Source organism: Plectrocnemia conspersa, unplaced genomic scaffold (assembly GCF_051122295.1).
Source record: "Plectrocnemia conspersa isolate PC_06_02 unplaced genomic scaffold, ASM5112229v1 ptg000003l, whole genome shotgun sequence".
Lineage (NCBI taxonomy): Eukaryota > Metazoa > Arthropoda > Insecta > Trichoptera > Polycentropodidae > Plectrocnemia > Plectrocnemia conspersa.
Window position 1 is genome coordinate 8,699,027 of NW_028277167.1, and position 22,073 is coordinate 8,721,099.

At 30.8% G+C, this 22,073-nt stretch overlaps 4 protein-coding genes and 1 pseudogene across 6 annotated transcripts in view; 3 read left to right on the top strand and 2 right to left on the bottom strand.

The window, feature by feature from the left end:
• Mtmr6 (Myotubularin related protein 6) overlaps window positions 1-1,184 on the bottom strand; it is a 54,409-nt gene extending 53,225 nt beyond the window's left edge. Inside the window, exon 1 of the mRNA XM_088181987.1 lies at window positions 983-1,184. Within this exon, the coding sequence (XP_088038113.1) occupies window positions 983-1,006 (24 nt within the window). The 5' untranslated portion in view covers window positions 1,007-1,184. The remainder of the gene's footprint in view (window positions 1-982) is intronic.
• A 2,237-nt stretch (window positions 1,185-3,421) lies between these two features.
• On the bottom strand, window positions 3,422-9,654 carry LOC148236533 (toll-interacting protein-like). 2 transcript variants are annotated; one of them, XM_088181989.1, is made up of 6 exons: window positions 9,514-9,654; window positions 5,560-5,873; window positions 5,335-5,449; window positions 5,187-5,270; window positions 4,915-5,115; window positions 3,422-4,849 (listed from the first exon to the last, which is right to left on the bottom strand). In XM_088181989.1, exons 1-6 carry the CDS (start codon window positions 9,628-9,630, stop codon window positions 4,739-4,741), a joined length of 942 nt encoding a protein of 313 aa, XP_088038115.1. In that variant the 5' UTR covers window positions 9,631-9,654; the 3' UTR covers window positions 3,422-4,738. The 2 variants fall into 2 exon arrangements, with proteins under 2 accessions (XP_088038115.1, XP_088038114.1); XM_088181988.1 differs by lacking the exon at window positions 9,514-9,654 and adding an exon at window positions 6,069-6,208.
• A 2,229-nt stretch (window positions 9,655-11,883) lies between these two features.
• Window positions 11,884-16,934, top strand: LOC148236534 (GDP-D-glucose phosphorylase 1). Its single transcript, XM_088181990.1, has 7 exons — window positions 11,884-12,140; window positions 12,210-12,627; window positions 15,508-15,655; window positions 15,738-15,888; window positions 15,970-16,072; window positions 16,148-16,454; window positions 16,519-16,934. Exons 2-7 carry the CDS (start codon window positions 12,412-12,414, stop codon window positions 16,626-16,628), a joined length of 1,035 nt encoding a protein of 344 aa, XP_088038116.1. The 5' UTR covers window positions 11,884-12,140; window positions 12,210-12,411; the 3' UTR covers window positions 16,629-16,934.
• Window positions 16,935-19,035: 2,101 nt separating this feature from the next.
• On the top strand, window positions 19,036-20,736 carry LOC148236535 (lipase 3 pseudogene; annotated as a pseudogene). Its single transcript, XR_015809044.1, has one exon. The product of XR_015809044.1 is annotated as a lipase 3 pseudogene (transcript).
• Window positions 20,667-22,041, top strand: LOC148236536 (small integral membrane protein 20). Its single transcript, XM_088182659.1, has 4 exons — window positions 20,667-20,807; window positions 20,888-21,084; window positions 21,163-21,219; window positions 21,287-22,041. The coding sequence occupies exons 2-4, from the start codon at window positions 20,964-20,966 to the stop codon at window positions 21,331-21,333; spliced, it is 225 nt and encodes a 74-aa protein (XP_088038785.1). The 5' UTR covers window positions 20,667-20,807; window positions 20,888-20,963; the 3' UTR covers window positions 21,334-22,041.
• The last annotated feature ends 32 nt before the right edge of the window (window positions 22,042-22,073 follow it).

Here is a 22,073-nt window from a genome sequence, read left to right on the forward strand (position 1 = left end):
CGCTTAATTGCGATTAAAAGACTAGTATATGATTAATTGACTATATAAAAAAACTTAACAATTTATTTAATATTATTTACAGGGGCTATTAATATAGAATTAACTTTTTAAGTGTAATTAACTTTATATTTAATTGCATATGCGGTACATTAATTACTAATTTTGTAGATTTTATATTATTCTATTATACACTAAAAGTTTGTTAATTCTACGGAATACTGAACATGAAACAAATCTAAGTATGTACATTAATCATAAGTAAAGCATATGTTAAGGACAACTGAAACCAAACCATTTATCTTTTAAATATCTATAAAAATAGTTATGAAAAGCAAAGTTTCAAAAAACTACATTATTCTGTACTTTAGCGAAATATTATAGAATCTGAATAGATTTTTTTAATTTATAGATTTAACATCAACTGTAATATTGTTTTTATTGTTTTCAATGAGTATATAAAAATAGGGGGCAATTTTTACACAAGTTAAAATAAATATTTGACATTATTACAATTTTGTTGCCTCTTTTTCATAGATAACGGAAGAGTTATATGGTGTATCCGTGGTAAAGAAATGTATTATTATCATAACAAAAAATATATACAATACGAAAAAAAAGTGCTGATTGTCACTAAATTTTATAATATAATATATAGAGAAATAGCAATATTACATTTAGAAATTTGATCAGCTAAATAAACGGTATGTCAATTCAGTCAAATCAAAACTTTCATTCTGTTCTGTGAAAACATTTTATGAGTTTTAAGTGGATGAATAACATAGAGCTATAAGAAAATTTGCATATCATCATACTTGATATTCATTTATTAAGATTTTATACGAAAATGTCACAGCTGTCAAACAAAATTAATTGTCATAAAAATCAATTAGCGATTTTCAATTAAGTTTACACGAATTATTCGCACGTACGCACCTTTAAAACATTCGCGAATGAAAAGTAATGGGTTATCGATAAAACTTACCTTCGGCGTTTTGATGAGATCCATTTTTGCGATGAAAATTGCACAATGGTATCAAATGGCAATAAGGTGATACGTCTCAGCTCAATCACGAAGGCGTTTAACCAGTTTTGGAGTGACTCGAGTATACAGGAAGTGTAAACTGCCAAAAATTCCTCTTCCCATATGTTTCGGTACTTCACTTGTCAAACATTTTGCCACAGTTGGGTGCAATGAACGTCGGTGTTGACGTTTAAGGAGTACGGGGTAATATTGAACAAGAAAACTTAACATTTATATAGTTTACGTCGTGAAATAAAATGGAGACTAATTAATAACAAATGAATACCTAATAAAAATACATGTCTTTTCAATCACTCCCATTTTTAAAATAATTTAAAATTCGTGAAAATACCAAGAGAGTGTGATAAGAATGAAATACGTTTGATTTCATTAAAAAAATATAATTTTTACGTAATATTTTATTTTACAACACATTGAATAATAATATTATTTTAGTGTTGTAAAACAAAATATTACGTAAAAAATATATTTTTTAAATGAAAGTTTACTAAGTTAAATTTTATTACATACATATATAATTTTCAAACAAATTGATAAATAACAATGGCTCGAGATAAGATGACAAGATTTGAAAATATCAAAGGACACTAAAAAATGGTCACCTTGAACATTTTTGTTCGAGGAGGACAGGATTTCTTAAAAGAGGAAATCTGGTCTCCTTACTTAAGATAAGGTGACCAGATTTTGAGAATATCAAAAGAGGACACTAAAACAATGGTCATCTCGGATTTTTTTTCTTAATTTAGAGATACAATGCGTCACTCTAGTGAAATTGTATCAAAATACATTTTCGCCGGTAGATATATATTTTTACCAATAAAAATTTAATTTATCTGAAAGACGCCAATAAAATTATTTGATTTCAGCTTTTCCATATGAAGTAATATTTACTAAATTCACATACGTGTCATTATTTATTTACATGCATAAATGTTAGTGAATCACTAACATTTATGCATGTAAATTTGCTGTTCAAATCCAAACCTAGCCGAAAAATCTCTAAAACAGTGAACGTCATGCTATCCAATTTTTATACACATTCGCGCGTACTAGAGACCAGTCACAAGAATAAAGTCGTATACGTCGCACAAAAATATGATTGTGTGTTGTTTTTGTTTCTACTCCCTCCTCCTGGAAAAAGCTGAAATGACGTCCCTGGACAAAGGAGGAAAAAGGAAAACTAAATTTTTGAGGAGGACGTCTAGTTCCTTAGCTAAGAGGAAAGATATGTCGCAAAAAAAATGATTGGTGATGCTCCAAAATATTTGTTGGAGTCCTATTAATTACTTTTTCTTGAGGTCCTACAGACCTACAGCCAGCGTTGGTTAAAATTTAATAATCCAGATAAAGTTAACACAAATATTTTATTTATTTCTGGTCTAAATATCATTGAGGTTCTGGTTGTCTTAATTCTTGGTTGATCTTTAGTAACTGTTCGGCTCTAGACCACAATACTCGATGGTCAAAACGCAAATCTAATTTCCAATTCCAACTGTTCGTCCTGGGCTGATGTATGAGCTTTATTTCTAAAAATATCTGCAGGAAGTGGAACTTTTGCAATTAATCCTATTGAGCCAGCCAAAAATGTTTATCAGCCATATACATATAGCTGAAATTTTATTCGTTTACATAATCTTCTGCATCGTATTGTCAAACAATCTTGTACTTTCTGCAGAACAATAACCCTTAGGTGTTTGCTTTTATACCGACATAACGGCTATTGCGTTATTTTAGTGGACTTGTCAATATGATGGTTATTTTAGTGTCTTCTACACCTCTCACCTGTACATTTGTTCACATGTTGATATGTCTGCGGCTGAGAAGCTATATTTCAAATTAGGTTGCTCTGTACACCTTATCCATGCCGTTTATTAAAGGTTTTTCAAAAGCATTCGGTTCCATCATCTCTTACTTATTATACTGCTATTTCCAATAGGATGTTTGCTCTCTGTTTCAAATACATTAAGTATAATGCAATCAATAATTTATAAAAAAATATATAATATTTGGAACAATATACAATAAAAATGAAATACATTGATAAGAAATATTTTATTGATAATATATTATGTATTTTTAAAAATCTATATATAGTCAGCACAACTATTTAGTAACATAAAAAGCAATGCAATATTCAATTTTAACACCTTATTACAATAAAAAATAAAAATTTTTAACTTGTAAAAACTCATACATGCCGTAAAAGCCTTATATTGATGATAAATCATTTTTAAATCAATAAATATACCTATACAAAAATACATACTTTTTTTAATTTCAAAAAATACATAAATATACCATTAACATGGCACAAGCATAGTGACTACATATCACAAAATAAATATAAGGCAACTATACAAAGAATAAAGAACAACAAAAAAGGCATAAGTACGAAATATATTTTGGCACGTAAAGCCTAAAAATTAACAAATTGTACACATATTTTAAGAATAAAAAAAACACATAGGTACATATCAATAATATAATAGTTTTCACACATTTTTCAATATATTATGTATAATTTTTAAACATTTCAGAATGCTTCCACTAATTGGTTATACATTTAATTCATCATTATGTATACATATATCTTCTAACTGATCTCTCCATTTATTTATCTATGTATAATAAAAAATTATATACATCATCGTAAACACTTCGGAATGCAAAACTGATTTATACAAGTTACATTTTAAGCACTTGCATCGAAACTTTCATCTCAACATCTAAAGCTGATATCACATTTTTAGTAAGACAGTATTGCATCCACAATCCTGAACTCATTCCACCGTCCATAATATATGTACATTTATGATAGTAACATGTATGTATGTAAACATCGATGTATTTATTATTTATAGTGAATTTGGTGATAATTAGTGTTTAATTGATATATTTTTGTATTATTAAACTTTAGTATATATTTTATGGAATAACAATCACAATTGCCATTTTGAACTTTTGTTACGCTCACTATGGTTTTTCTATGTTTATAATTTTTTATTAATGACATAAATTAGCTTTTTGTGTTTATTTAGATATAACAAAAAATATAAATTATATCATACTAAGGTGAAGAGAATATATTTAACTTTAATTAAAAGCTGATATAAAAAAGCTACTCAGTTTGTACACAATTTATTGTTTCAGAAGCAATAGCACCATCATTTATATAAAATTGAAGTTTGGTTTAGAATTTTTAACAGATATTAAGTACATAAATAATTTAGATTTTTGAAACTAATAATGACTAGAGGTGGCCAACATTTTTAAAATATATGTATATTAATATGCGGCTTAATTTGACTATTTCTAAAACAACGACATAAACAGTATAATATAAAATCATGTTATTGAGGCATGTTACTTTAGTGACATTCCTCACAAAACTCCTACTTTCAATTAACCAATTAACCACCACCAGTCGATAACATGATCAAAATTGTTCCCTCGTGAGTTACGTTCGTCTACTATCATAAGTCGGGTACAGATTATGTTGTGATACATAAATCAGATCAATAAAATAATAACAAATTATAAAATTACCCAACTTATAAGTACAATCATGTATATTTTAGATACATATCACCATATCGTAAAATAGTTGCATTGATTTACACAAAAAGCTTTCGTTTAGATCTTATGAAACACTAATTATCATGACCCTGAATATTGTATATCTTATGATCGGAATATTTAATCAGACATTTGCAACAGCGAGTTAACGGTGGCGTCTTTGTTTCCTCGGTTTGCTTCTGCTACTGATTTGATCACCTCTTTATCTATGCTCGGGAACATCTCTTCGATCTGAAATATAAAATCACGGTGTTTGAGAAAATTTATTTTTGAGAGTATAAATTCTATATAATAACCTGTTTCAATTCTTCTTCAGTGAGTTGAACTATAGGCGGAGGCGGAGGTTGAGGCACTACGCCAGTAGGCGGAGCAGCCACTGTAACAGTCGGGCCAGTAGCTGGATAAACAGTCATGGGAGCATATCCCATCATTGTATTCGGTACCATAACAACTGGAGGATAGCTTGCCACGTATGGAACCATTGGAAGTGTCGTTGTCTATGTAATGAAAGATAATTGTATTATTAATATATTAAAATACTATATATGTACATCTTGATACAACTTACATTACTAAAAACTAAATTGATGACACCCTCCATGGCATCGCCTTGTTTACCGTTCAAACGATACCAATCCTCATGAGTTTCACCCTAAAATTAATGACACATTAAATAATTGCAATCAAACACGAGTATTCTATGATTAGATACACACTTGGAATATAGAAGCAGGTATGGGTACATGAGCCCAAGCTATCAATTCGTCCATTGTGAACGAGCATTCGTCATAGATTTCTAGATATATAGAATTAACACCAGGGGGGAGAAGACTATAACAAGAAAACGATTATAAAAATTATTATATGACAAGAAGTAATTGGCTCAAATGAATCAAATTTAAAAAACTGCACATATTTATGTTACTACCGATAATAATTACCAGTTCATGATTTTACTCCATCTCGGAGTTTTGCCACCGTTCGGATCCGTGTGGGTCTCATAGACACAGTGACCGACGCGTAGTCGCACATACGGGTCCATCCGAGTCATGCCATAGTTTTTGACGAGTTTCGCTTGAACGACCGTTATGCTCAATCGGCCGACGGGGGCACCCGCTCCTGTGGCTAGTTGGGGGGCGAGTTGTTGTTGGAGAGCTAAGGCCGCCTGTCTATCGGCGGCTTCTTGTTGTGCGGCTCTACTGTTGGGATCCGAATTTACTTCAAGAAATCCAGAAGGCAACGGTCCAAGCATCACCTAGAATTATATAAAGAGGTTAAAGGAAAGAAAAATATGATTATCAATATTATTTCAGGCAAAAAGATTATATTATTGAAATAGATAATGGCAAAAGTGAGTTCATCGATGATTCACTTCTATTATTATAAATGAATAAGCAGCCGTTTCTAGATCTATAATTGAAATTTAAATATTAAAAGTATAAAAAATTACTCTGTTACATCTCCATGAATGCATTATTTGCGTTAATTTTGTAGCACACGCACAAATTGATTTATCACACGAATGATTATCTGACAAAAGGTAACACGATATCGTAAATGTAATATTGTTGGTTAATGCGTCATAGTATATATAAGCAGTGGTTCTAAACAATAGCAATATTTTTAGCAATAGCATTATTTATTTTCATATCATTTATTGTTTTATTGAATTTTCGGTGCATTCCTGTTATCAAAAATAAAATGACACCGGTGACAGCAAAGTATCGTTTTTTTATGCTTGTTTTTAACCCATTGATCAGTGATGATTTTAGCATATACATCATGGAAGTGAGTAAATTTTTACGCTATTTTTTTAAAAATTTTCAAATATTTTTTTTATTGTATTATATTTGTCGATGAAGTGATCTCAAAATGTTATCATAAACTTTTTTCTATTTGTGTCTTACATTTACCGACTTATGATTATTTATTTACTTGTATATTAAGAGTAAATTTTGATTTATTGATAGAGTAAATTCGGTGGTTCTCCACATTTTATTGTAAGTTTTTATTTACGTTTTACTGTTATCAACATGATTATATAGTTCACACAAAATACTTGGACTAGACATCATTTTTCATATTTTTATAGTTTCTACGAACGATTATGTAATTTAAAAAAGTAAAAACAATATTTTTACACAAACAGTTTAATTTTGCACATTTTTAATTTAGAAAATAATATCTAATAACACCACCTTTCTTTTTTATTACTCCGAGAATTCTTCTAGGCTACTCTCTATACTCGCTATTATGTTTTTATTTTATTTTTGGGTCCTTTAGTTAAATTTGTATTTGAGCACTTGTATACGATGGATTTAAGAACTGCTCAATAATTTTCCGGTGAATTACTTGGCTAAGATAAAACTTGCATATTTTTGTCGATTTTGGCGTGTGGCAGGGAGCTGCATCTTGAATAAATATAGTTATTGTTTTTCATGGTTTTGTCAATTAAATATGGGAAAAATATCTAGCCAAAACGTTTTTATATGGATCTTGATTCATCGTTTCTCTATCAAAATAAAGTGGACTTGCCGCTAATAACAGACCATAACATCACTGAGCTTGGATATTTTAGGATTCTTTTTTATACATTTATCCTTGTACTTCTCCGAAGGTCATTATGGCATTGTTCAGTCAACGTGCGCATGATTGTCTCGTTGGAGAAACAAACAAACAAAAAAATTACTGTAAACATTTATAGCAAAAATTAAAAATCATTTTAAAACATAATTTAAAGACACGCTTTTTTCCAATCGTTAGTCTAATCTCGGTGTTGCTTGGCCCATTCGAAGCGTTTTTTTTTCATCGCATTTGTTGGTCCTGGCTTTTTTACTACGGAGCTGCTTTTAACATCCACCTGGCATAATCAAAGTTGTAAAGTTCTCTTATATATTTTTACTCCTCCATCATTTAAAATAGCTGTTACACCTTCATTTGTAACCCGCCTATTTCGCAATGCGATATAAACGATTTTTCTGTCCGTCTGAGATGTTTTGCATGTTCGTTCACATTTATGTCGTTGTGACGCATAGGGTTGCTGTTTAAGTGCTAACATTTTTTTAATTCTCATCAGTGATTGATGTTTCACTTTGAATTTTTGGGCTGTTTCTCGATAAGTATGAGTTTTTACACCAATTAAAGTACAAATAGCAATTTATAAAAATCATCGATTAAAAAAAAAAATATTATTAACCCTTTCACCGCGGATGGTTTCTATAAAAGTCATTAAGAAAATCACTAGTACTCATCGGGTACCTAATGGTGCCATAAACCTTTGAGCCTAATAATATGGTTATTTAGTAAAATTTAAAGCTATAAATCACTTGAATTTATTAAACCATAATATTTTTAAAAATGAATAATTTATTATATCCGAATATTTTGACAGTACCACAAATTGCTGCACACAGAATAGTCTTCTTTGTTCAATTTGTAACTGTATCATATCCCTAATCTTTTTGGTGTACATATATTCATTATTTTTTGTTAAGAATCATTGCCTTCATGTGCTTCAAATCTTTTAATGCACGACAATTATTTCATACATTAGTTGCTTGCAAAATAGCAAAATATGTGAAGTGTTGGAGTGGTCTAATTATTTTGTCACGCCCCAGTATTAAAGTAAATCTTGTTTTATTGATAAAGTAAATTCGATGGTTCTCAACATTTTATTATAAGCTTTACGTCTCACTTTTATCAACTTATGATTCTTTTATTTATTTCTGACATTCATCATTATTTTTATTTATTGTTTTATATTAATGAACTGTAATATATTTATTGATGAAGCAAATTCGGAGGTTCTCAACATGTTATTATTAGTAATTTATTTATTTATGTCTCACTTTTATCAACTTGTGATTTTTTAATTACATTAGAGTAAATTTTGATTTATTGATATAGTAAATCCAGTATTTTTTTATTTACGTCTTACTTTTATCAACTCATGATTATTTTATTTACTTATATTAGAGTAAATTTTGTTTTGTTGATAAAAGTAGTTTATTATGCAGATAATGTAGAGAAATATAAAAACAAGAGTATAATATAAAAATCATTAATAAAGAATAATAAAGTTTTTAACTGGAAACGCTCGGTTATCTAGCGTTCATGTTAAGATTTTTTATAACATTATTATGACATTATGACTTACAATAAGTGAGAATCAAATTAAGAATATCTAAACCTAATTTTGACTAACAGGTGAGCGAAAAAAATAATTAGTTAAAAATCCACGTCAAAATCAATAAAATCATGCCATCGCAGTGGGAGCACTCGGTACTGAGTAAAAATTCGGTTTAGATATGCTTTACTCAATTCACACCTATTGTAAATCATAATATTGTCATAAAAAGTTTTTAAGAGGCATTTGCCCCTTCTTTCATTTGCGTAAACCTCTAGTGTTAATGTAAAGCATGGGATTATTTTGCCTGATGGTCAATTCAGCTTTGGCTGAACTTTTGGCTTATTGATAATGACTTTTGATTGCATCAAATTATAGATAGCCTAGCGTTACAGGCAATTCTCACTTGTTGCGCAATAATATTTCACACTCATCGAGAGGCGCCACTATCTTGCAATAACTGCTTATCGTTGAAAAACGTATGTTGCTACTTCCCCTTACATTAATTCGGATTCGAGGGAAATGTAAAAATGCAATTTGGTTACCATATTGGAAAATGTTAACCTAAATGACGACTACAACTAAAAGCTTTTATCAATTTTACGTATTATTTTAGCGGGCATATTGTCCATTTGAAAAAAATAATCAGTGACACATTAATGCAAGAAAAACATAAACAAACAAAAGTAGTCAATTCGGGCGATCGAAACGATTGTGACGTTTGACATCGTATATCGGATACGTGTGAAATGGTTCGCTTCGCACCGACCTGTCTGCGTCGTACGGCGTTACGATCGTCGTCAGGTAGAGTTGCGCCTCCCGCGACTTCGCCCTCGCGGCTCGCCTGCGCTCTCTCGCCGTCTTCGCTCCTGGCCGTCGTCGCCATCTTCGCGGCGCTACAAAGTGCACTGAACATCGCGCCGCCGCGTACCGATACCGCAAACACACAGAGTGCTGTCAATCGATTCTCGACTTTATCTCATATGACAATAAATACTATTATCGCTTACCAAGCTACCCACACCCAAATTTTATGTCAAAATGGTCCAAAATTGCCAAAATTAAAAATTACGTCTGGCTGCGTCATCGTTAAAAGCGAGATTAATAATATTAACCCTGCGTTTTTTTTAATACTAAATATTTAATACATAACTAATAAAAATGCCTGTTCCATTATATTACTTATATTTTTTTATTATTTATTTTACCAACTTTTGAATGCTTTTTATTTTATTGTATTTATATAAGATTTTATTTCTAGAGTGACCTAAAATTAATAATATGTGCATTAACGTCGGTAAAGCCAACGACCGAAGTTAAGCATGATTACTAGAATGGGTAACCGCTTATTAACACACCGGATGTCATTGACCATAGTGAGACAAGTTATAACTTTATTTTAACAAGCTTTTCTCTTAACCCTTGGACAGGTTATGTGCGAGCGAGCGTTGGTCAAAACGGTGATTCCCTGCGAATGACTTTCTTCAACGAATCTATTTAAAAGGAAGGTTATATGAATTGCCGATAAGATTTACCTTACATAAATGCTTTAAAATACCTATTAAATATAACAATGATTTACCTAAAAAAAATACTACAATAGTAGATAAAAAAATTCTCAATATTTATATATTTTAAACCATTTGTGTGAGGTAAATCTTCTTGCCAATTTATATAATTCTTCTTTTAAATAGATTCGTTACAGAGAGTTATTTCATAGGTGTAAACTGTTTTGACCAATGTTTGTTCACACTCAACCTGTCCCACGCTTATTTTATTATTGCTCTACAACCTTTTTTAATGCACTTGTCGCATAAGGGCCAGCGACACCCGATTTTTTATATTTTCATTTTTACATTCCATTACTGCATTTAAAGCAAGAGTATAACACATATACTTCTACGAATATAATTTCTTGCATATTTATTTATTTTTTCCATCTTACTAACAGAAAAACCTATATTTCAGGGCTCGCAACCGGCACTATATATTCATATTATTCTAGCATGTAACTTCAAATCGTCAATAAAATACTACTGCAGTGCCTCAAACTAATTGCCACCCGTCACCTCATGTAACCAAAGTATAAATAAAAGTATTTAAATGCATGCGTTGACTGCATACTTGTATTGAAAATATCAAAGGAGGACTCTTAAAAAAAGGCCATTTCGGACATTTTTGTTCCAGTAGGACAAAAAAGAACAAAGTAAAACAAAAGGAGTACACAATATTTGAAAAGGACAATCCTCCTTAAGGGAAGACGTCTAGTTATATTAGTTTAAACGATCTTCATGAGCGGGCCAAGATCGCATATGCACAGTAACATTAAAACAAGTGTCATAGATTGTCAATAATCGATTATTACTGAGTATTTAAAAGTGTCATAGATTGTTAATAATTTAATATTACAGATTTAAAAGTTTTATTGTGAATTTAAAGATAAGTCATTTGTTTTTGTTATTTTATTTACTTTTGCAGCAAAGAAAAGGGCATAGTTTTGCTTTAGCTGTTTTAGTTTTTACATTGTTTTATGTATGTATATGAGATTTCCAAAAAAATTTGAATCTTAGGTGAGATCTAAATACTTTATCGAATTTTTCCAGTCTAAAAACTTGTTATACATTTTAATTTTCAATAATTTATCGAGAGCGAAGGCTTTTTTTCTACGAGAAAATATTACTGCGAGGCTTTTAGTGGGATTTACAGCGACTAGCCATTTATCGAACTATTTTTCAATGATTTTTATTTTGTTTTGAAGTCTATCTACTGCTCGATGGCGATTTTTATAAGAGCATAAAATGGTCGAGTCATTGGTGATATCATTTCTGTGAGGTTTATTTGGGAAATCACTCTTAAATACTGTGAATAGCAAGGGTCCTAAAATTGAACCTTGGAGGAGTCCAGCACCAGAAGACCGTTTAAAAACTAGTTTATTAATTTAACTAGAGCTACTGATTTTTTCAGTTAGTTTATATATGTCTGCGTGGCAAAACTACTGCTTCTGTAGTCATTTTACCGTCAAAGCCCTTTTGTATATATTTCACAACTCGATATAGCATAGTTGATCCGTAGCGGATAGTAATTTATTTATTAGTAGTGCTATGGAGAATATTTTGCTTCTTATGACCATATCGAACGTAGAGACACATAGCGGTTATTTCGCGAACTGTTGTGACGTCTGTCTCAGCGAAGATGCTGTACTGGAGTTTGTTATTGTTGCTAGTGAGCGCCGTTAGCGGAGCGGAAGCTTCAGGCTTCGACTTCGGCGATTTCACGGCGCTCGTGCTGGGCATGGGGATCACCGTCGTCGGGATCTTGGCCTGCCTCGGTGCACATTCGAGGAAACTAGTACGCGAAGGCTACTGCTGACGACGCGCAAGCGTCGAACGATTGAAGGTATGGAATCGCATTCACATCTATCATATTACTAATTAATTTGACAATAAAGTTTGTACCTTATTTCAGGAGCCGATACTCACCTGATGATCACTGTGATTATGTCGATAACCAAATTTTTTTGTTTCTTTTTCATACATTATAACGTTTGATATGTAAACTATTTTCTAAATAAAGCATTCTTATCGTATAATTTTTTAAGAATATTAATTTGATATCTTATATTGTAATATGGCAACACTGAACAGCGTGCAATTTGACGTCTAACAATATGGAAAGATTGTGGCTTCAAAAAGAATCTGATAGAATATCAGTAGAATTAAATAATGTGGTCGAAAGTATTGAAACCAATGCGGATTTTCTACTGTTCGATAGGTGGTTGTTGGACACGTGGGACGATTTATTCGAAAGAACTGGAGTATTCAGATACAAATTGAATATCGAACGAGAAAAGGCGTTAGAAGGACAGCATCCTCTTCTATTACAGGTAATGGCATATTATATATTTACGGTAACATTTTATTAATTCCTGCAAAATTTTGACAGCTTAATGTTGCCATTGTACCAAAACTTGTACGGTTTTAAATGTTTTAATGATTTCGGTAATTTATTGCAAAGTATAATATCCTCCATACAATGCTTACTTCCCGTTCCTTAATTCTTTCGGTACTTGTTAAGAATGTCGGCACCACGCTCAGAAACCAATGGTTATAGCTTTCCGCTGCGTCATTGCTGATTTGGCCATAACGGCTACGAAAGCGGACAACGTCGTTTTGATACATAAAACGTTTTAAAATTTTAATATGATAGGTGCGAACAAGCGTTGATTAGAACAGTTAACACCCCATGAATAACTATCTGCAACTAATCTACTTAAAAGGATGATTATATAAATTGGCAACAAGATTTAGCTTACATAAATGTTCTGGCCAATGATCGCTCGTTCCCATCTAACCCTTTTAAAATAAATTTATGTGGCAAAACGTTGTTGGTTACTTTCGTAGCTGTTAGGGTCAAACCAGCAATGTGACGCAGTTCATAATCATAGTTTGTGAGGGTGTCGCCGACATTCTTAACAAATACCCCTCTTTCTTCCAAGTGTTACATATAACAATGTTTAACAATATATTTATTATACATATCAAGTTTGATTTCTTTGACTGTTCTGATTCCAGTTTAATTTATAAAATAGTCAATGTAATCCATCTTCCATTTCAACGTAATACGAATGATAAAAATAGTTTGAGCATAAATGTACAGTATGTAGACGCTTTTCTACTAACAAAATTTAGATTTAGAAACTTTCAAAGATATAAACAATTTTGTTCTGCGCGCCAATTTCGCCTCGTACGGAATCTGAGTATTACTAACGCCGCACAGCAACGTAAGACGTGCTCGCTTCAATAATAAATTGTTAATGAAGAAGAAATTGACGTAGACATTGATGACCTTCCTTTACTATAACTTTCCATCATCTCCACCCCTCACCTCCATCACCTTAAGCCTTTTTTTACCAGTTTCAAAGGTAAATATATCAGCATTAAAGCAGATTTTTTTTTTGTGTTTGTGTTTATGATAAGAAAATATTTACAATGCTGTTGATTAGCGACTTACGGTCATCTCATGATACGAACGGCCGTTCGGAACGTAGCTCGTTCGATAATAGAGAAACATCCGTTTGTGGTGATATTCAAAATGTTCAACAAGTATTTATTTGCATAGCATTTACACATATACTTGTATTAGAGATCTACAATTCCCAAGTGTAATAAGAACTTATTTTTAATTGTTTATCTATATTTTTCTAAAATCCTTTTTTATATTTCCTCAAGCTTGTTGGTATTAATTTTCCATCTCGAAATATTTTTACATTTGATATTTACCGCGAATATCATTAGTCAGTTTGCTTTTTAAATTTTTGCCACTGCTTTTTGATTTTATTTTTATTTTTAAGATCGATTTTTGCTTTTTGATTTTATTTTTAAGATAAGTTTAAGATCGTATCCGTAAGTAGTTTAAAAATGTCGCCGTGGATCAATCTACGCCAAAACAATTCCAATGCATGTGTCTAGCGTTGAGATCTTCAATTAAAATTGTCGAATTTCCAAGTCAAAACACTGCATCGAGATCGCAACGGGTTGACTTACATCCTTGGGAACTATTCCCTGCGACAAATATTATTCTATTTTTATATTTATTTTTCATGGCAACGGGTTTTATGTTAATTACATAGTGTTTATGCGCGTGTGTTTTGAGAGACAGATCAAGTTGGGATGTAAATGTTAACGTGCGGTTTTATATGAGTTTCGGTGACTACTATAATATGAATTTTGTCATCATTAATCAATAGTTCCCCAATTTTATATCGGATATCTCGGGAATTCCACGTCAATATTTTTATTCATCCAAGTATTCAACCATCCTCAGGGTGATTTTCATTTTACTGACGCACTTACCAGCATTGACTCGGATCTCCTGGAGCACGATCAGTATTTTGCGAAGATCTGTAGTAGACACCTCATGCTGTCTGATTTTTAAACGCTGAGGCGTCTTCGTCGGATCTGCTGCTGAACGATAGGTTTTTTTCAAACGCTGATTTTATAGAGCAGGAAATTTATTTCGTGCAAGATTAAACGTCGGTCTTAAACATGCGCTGCGAAAAAATGTCGATATATGAGCTTTTATACGTTTTGTCCACTTATGGAAGGTTTCGTGCTGGTCTTCTTTTCGCTATAATTGACAATTATGAAGGTTTGGGATGTAATTGGATTTGTTATCCGCCTATTTTTTTATTGAAATATTTTTGTGTTGCCTGACCTAGCAACTTATCATTTTGCATCCCAATGTGCAGTTAATACAATATATTAAAATAATACTTGCAGACGATCCCGAATGGCCGTTGTAATGCATTTTAGAATGCTTTTAACCAATTCCTCCATTGTTACGCATAGTATGCATAAAAAAGGCTTAATAACCAAACGTCGTGTCATGAATATTATTAGGATTTTGTCTATGGCGCTTTTAACACTTAAGATGAGTTTTTCTAACGGTTTCTTTTAATAAAAGCTTTGGATCTGCTTGGTACCTGTCGAAGCTCGCTGATAAACTCCCACAGGCTTAATAACCAAATTAAATAACGCTTTTAGCCAGGTTAACCGAAAACTTTAAAAAAACTGCTAAATTTTTTCACTGTATGTATAATATTAAATGACAAAGTAATTCCAAATAAAAAATATTTTTTTGTACGTCTTGTGTCTTTTCCAGTGTTTTACAATATTTACATAAAAAATGTATTATTGTGCTGTAAAATTGACCAAATGATGAAAACTTAATGAATTTTTTATTTAAAACATATTTTTATTTTTAGTTAAATGAAGATCGATCTATTAAAAGACGAGCACCGGAATTGATCACTAGTATTACTCAAGCATTCGATCCAAACAAGTTCAACTTTAACAAAATATCTGAACTTGAAATAATGTTTACATTACAGGTTTCAAATAACTTTGATTCAAGTAAGTGTTTATTATTCATATATGCTTTATTTTTTCTATATTATTTTTGTTTTGATAATTTTTCTTGTTTTGTTACGCCTAGATGAATCAGCTCATAAGATTATAATTAACGACAGTCCGATAAACAGGGGTCATAGTTTATTTTGTCCCAACATAGAAGAATGTCTACCACAAATCATAACACTGACAAGTTTGAAACTGGCTTGTTATTTAATGTTTTTAAGTAACAATAGGTATGCGTAATATAATTGTCTTTTATAAAAATAAATATGAGTAATAAATTTATATACAATGAAAATAAAATATGTCATCAGAGATCTCCGGGTGGGATTCAATAGTTTAGGCGGCATGGCTTCTGTGAATCATCTTCATTATCATATTTTCAGTGTGAACTTTAGACTTCCAATTGAAACAGCAGTGAGTAAATTAGATCATTGCCATTATTGTATTTTGCTATTGTTAACATAAGAGTTTTATTTTTTATCATTTCAGAAATGTTCAAGATTGAAAGGTAATTTATATGAATCAGTTGACTATCCAGCGAAAGCGTTCTGCTTTGAAATTACCACGAAGGAACAAATATTTGAAATATGCTTGGAGATATACAAATTAGTTTGTTTCCTAATAGATAACAACATAGCCCATAATTTGTATTTAACAAAAGGAAAGAGCTTATCAGGAGAGTGTCATGACGTTTTAAGAATATTCGTGTGGGCGCGATCATTTTATCACTCTCAGAAAGAATTATGCGCAATTAATCTAGCAATATGTGAATTTAGCGGTCATTTTAATATAAAAAGTAAGTTTTTATAAAATATTTAAACAAATTAAAGCAAATTTAATATAATAAGACTATATTCTAGGTGCTGAACAATTTGAAGAATTAACTTATGATTTTATTGCAAAATGTTTCGAAGAAGTTACACTACCTGTGTTTAATAACATAAAAGAAAGAGTAATTAAGTTGTATTAGGCATTACAATAGTTTTTTTAGTTAGTAGTATGATCAAATATAAAAGCATGTGCTTGCTTTTTAATATCCAATTTTAGGTCAATCGATATCAAAACAATTACATCATAGATCTAGTATATTCCATCGATCAATGAATTTATATGTTTTAAACTTTACTGTATTGATAAAAACATAAGCAAATTGTAATGTTATTTATACCTAAAAATGGAACTGAAATTTCTGTTTTAAAAGATAAATACGAATACATAAATCAATGTGCTAGCTTCTCAAATAAAAAATTGATAGTTTAATTACTATTAATAAAAATTGCATTTTATTCTTTATAATATAATTTGATTGAAAAATAAAAACTTTTTTGATATTGATGTAAAATCGTAGTCTATTGATAGCGTTAAGTAAAATTTATGTATTAACTATATTCTAACGAATTTTAACAAGTAAAACATCGGTGATTTAAAAGAAGCAATTAGCGATAAATTTTTGATTTTTTTACAAATACTTATTTTACTGTAGAAATTCTTCAATTTTACAAAAATACGAAGTGAAACTAATACTGTATTATATATTTTTAGGATCGTATTTTTCGGGTCAGAATTTTTATACGGTTGTGGTCAGATTTTTAATTAAAATGTTAGAATATATCGGGCAGAATATAAGCGATTAGAATATATATTAGATGGTCAGAATAATTTTTCAGTCGATCGGAAATTTTTATTTTGTAAATTCCATCTCAAAAATCAGCAAATTTCTTAAAAAATTATCATAGCCCTTTGTTGTTAAAAATCAAATTTAAACGAATATTTTTAAATGTTTTACAACGGCTGCATTTTTTATAGGGTGAGTCCGTGCCAGACGTTTTTGAGTATTTAAAAAAAGTACTATGACCAGGAATTGGTTAAAAGATGAGAATACATCAGTAAGAATATAAGCGGCCAGAATAAATATTAGATGGTCCAAATTTATATTAAATGGTAGGAAATATTTTGACAAATGGTCAAAATTATTTTTTCAGTTTGCAATATTGTTATCGTATAGTATTGTTATTGCTGTAACGTTGAAGATTGGAACAACTGGTCGATCTGTCATTTACAGGTCGGCAGTTCATTATTATATAATTTTCAAGGTGTTTTATGACCAAATTGTTTGGTTGGAGTCAGATATCAACACAACAAACTAAGCTTGAGATCCGCTGCCGCTCTGTCGTTATCCCGCTTCGTTCGTCGTTCTGGATACTTTCGGGTCCTACATACAATTAAATAGATTCGTTAAGAGTTATTCATGGGGTGTTCAATGTTCTGATCAACGCTCGCTCACACCTGGCCTGACCCAAACATAATCTTGCGTAAACACAACGAGATGTTTATTGAGGGTAAAAATATGTCTTTATTATTTTGACCTTAATAAAGTCCTAGAAAAACCCTATAAATGTTCTTTGATCAATTTTTTTAATGTATCGACACAGATGAAGTGTCTGAATCGAATCTGATTCTTGCAGTGCGTGCTAAAATGAGTATTTTAACATAAATAATATATTATTATGGTATTTGATTAAGAGAATATAGTATTTTTATGAAAGAATTAGCACGGTGTTTTTTATACATAGTATAGTTTACTACGGAATATTCCGTTAAATTCTATATTTTCAACCCTTATTTCATTTATATTAAAATAATATTTTTTTTTAAATATTTAAAAAAAAAAATATTTTTATTTTTTTTAAAAAACTCTTCTAAAATATATAGATTATTTAATAAAAAATTAACGATCAATAATTAACAATAAAACATATTTCCTATAAGGTTATGGTTTATTATATACCCATCCAATCATTACGATTACAGTTTTTATTAATACAATATATAAACATGTGATATTAAAGCCTTTAAAAACATTGTATTGCTAAAAATATTTAATTTATAATTAAATCTAGGGTTTGTAGAAAGGTATTTCTTATTACGTAAATAATTTTTATTAAAAAGGAAGGTATATATATAAGGATATATACATATATCTCGCCATTTCACCATAAACAACACATTTATTTCAAATACACGTTGTATAATCAAAGCAAAATATGAAAGAATTTTAATGTATGTAAAATATGATTCTGAAAAAAAATCTTTTATAAATAATGACTCAGTTTTTTTTTGTTGTACTTTGTTAATTGATTTGTGATATATGTATAATGTAGTATTGCACCTTGTATCTTGTGTGATTCACAAATCAGATTTTCCCATGTATTGAGTAGTTTATGCCTAATAAGGGTTATTTATTAATATAAAACCGAAACATCAGCATGTTTTGCGTGACGCATTACATATGAGTAATCTAACGAATACACCAAGCAAAATTTGAATGACCGGTGTTATCATTACCAATGAATGAGTCTCAGTCTGTGTATACTAAGATTGTGAGAAGTCTGACCAGTGCAGTTCGAGCCTTCATTCCGCGAGGACACCGTGGCTCAATCGATATAGTGTCATATTTATAAACCGCGATGAAGTTACTCGCTCTTGTGTTTATAACATGCTTGGCCAGTCCCACTTATTGCACCGTTTTCGAAATATGGAACCCTACGACGCTAAAGGAGGTGTTCCATAACAAGACGCATCAGTTGGGCGAGTTCATTCAGACGATGGGGGCTGATGTTGGAGAGACTGTTTCCGGTTACATAGAAAAGGCGAAAAAACAATCTAGGGATATAAAAGAAGGCATCACTAGTTATTTCGAAGCTCCACACGATGAATTCGACGCTGAACCCGTTGAAGAAAATAATAGTGATAATAAAAATGTGAGTTTTATGAACAATTTATTTAAATTGAATTGTCCTTATGATCCGGATGTTGATCTCAATGCGCCTCAAATCATCGCCAGACATGGATATCCTGTTGAAGCTCATATTGTGATAACAGAAGATGGATATATATTGACTATGCATCGAATCCCAAAAGGAAGAGGACAAAGTTCAGCTGAAAGGCGACAACCAGTCTATTTGCATCACGGGCTCTTGGCCAGCTCAGCTGATTGGATTATTCCCGGACCTGAAAAAGCATTAGCTTATATATTAGCCGATGCTGGTTATGATGTTTGGATGGGTAACGCGAGAGGAAACACTTATTCGAGAGCGCACGTGAACCTATCGAGCAGTGATAGAGCATTTTGGAACTTCAGCTGGCATGAAGTCGGAATGTATGACCTTCCAGCAGCAATCGACTACATAAACGGCGTGACGGAATCAGATAAAGAGCTACTTTACATCGGTCACTCAATGGGAACATCAATTTTGTTTGTATTATTGTCAACGCGTCCAGAATACAACAATAAGCTAAAAGCTGGATTTACTCTCGCACCAGTGGCTTACATGTCAGCAATTAAAAGCCCGATCAGGCATTTGGCCCCATTCGCTAGTGATTTCGAATTATTATCAAAATTTTTGGGAGTCGGAGAGTTTTTACCGCAGAATTTTATTTTGAAATGGCTAGCTAAATTCGGCTGCGAGATTAATACTATAGAGAAAAGTATCTGCGAAAACTCCATGTTCATCTTGTGCGGCTATGACAAGAAGGAGTTCAATAGTTCATTACTTCCAGTGATATTTAGCCATACTCCAGCCGGTGCTTCTACGAAATCTGTAGTGCATTTCGCTCAAGAGATTCACGCTAAAGGAAAATTCCAAATGTACGACTACGGTATGGAAGGAAATCTAGAAAAGTATCACACGAAAAATCCTCCGGAGTATAAAGTCGAAAGAATAACTCTTCCCATTGCGTTGTTTACAGCTGATAACGATTGGTTATCGGGCGTTTCTGATGCTAAGCGCTTGTACAAATTATTGCCCAATCCAATTGAACTATATGTAGTGCCTATGAAAGAGTTTAATCATTTAGACTTCATGTGGGGAATAGATGCTCCAAAATTAGTTTACAAGCGACTTATGGAGCTAATGAATAAATATAAAACGCGAAAAGGATATTATTACTCACTTCGAAAGGAAGGACTCAAGTTTTCTGTTAATAAATAGTAATCATAAATAATAATATATATATTAATTAATCAATAATTATGCAATCTAGATGTATCAATAAATAAACTATTTTTAATTATTTTATTATTAATTTTATTTTAAATCTTCTTACTTAAAAATATTTTTGCTGGCATCATATATAAAAGATAGCAATTGTGAGTATACTTAATACAAAACGATTATGTAATATATTTGAAATAATCTTATTTAAAAAAAATGATGATAAATATTTTAGATGGCAACACATATCATAAATGACATTTTGACATAACCTCATTTTGGACTGTAATCTTGCCTAAGATAAAACAGTAATGATTCCAGTGCGTAATCCAAGAAAAACTCAACTTTTAATAGTTTTGGGTTTTGCTGCTTCTATGGGACTGGTTTTGTATCCAATATGTTTTTCTCCAATGATTGATAGCTCATATTATAGTAAGGCTTAATGTTTTTCGTATATGTGTATACATATAATACAAAAATGATTTACGAATTAATAATAAAATTTTACAGAAAAAATGCAAGAAATAAGCAGAAAAGGAATAGATCAAGACAAAATTCAACCTGGAAGTATGTATGATCTTAAATCTTGTATATTATTTAAAAAATAATATTAAATTAATTCTTCTTCTTGCAGATATGAAAGTATGGTCCGACCCGTTTGAACCAGCTAAGAAAATGTAAATTAAACTAGTTCATAATAAATGTATATATTATTTTTAATTGCAATGTAGGTATATTAAATTAAAAAAACATTATTAAAAGGAAGTAGTATATTTGTCATGTATATAATTTTATATTTTGAATAATATACATAGTTGTAGTATTGCACTCTTGTAAAAAAATATATTATATTTAGATAGCATTTACAGACAGGCGTTTAATATATATAATATATACAATTACACATATATAAAAATGCTTATTATAATCATTGAATACAAATAGCTCATAACGTCATATCTTTCAGATCGAAATATTGTCAAAAGTAAATTGACACATCTGAGTAATTTTCCTTACGATATGTTAAAAAGACACGCTAAACCATTAAAAACAACTTCAATACCAAAGCTCTGTTAAAATCTTGTTTTAAAACATCAATGTCGCTACAATTATAACATCACAATTCTCAGTCCGTTTACATTGTTAAAACTGACGCTAAATACGACAAATCTTATTACATTGCATTTAAAATAAATTGATAGCATTTCGTTCGACTTGTGCGCTCATAGTTTACAGTGACGTATTTATAAAATATTTTTATACGTAATGAAATTGTGGATATAAGGAGTTGGGTAAGAAAATAAAAATGAAAATGCATATGAAAATAATATTACTGTAATTGAAAAAAGTGTAAAAAAATGTCAACAGAAATACATGCTAAATAAGAAATATAATAGTGAAAATATTATACAATATATAAA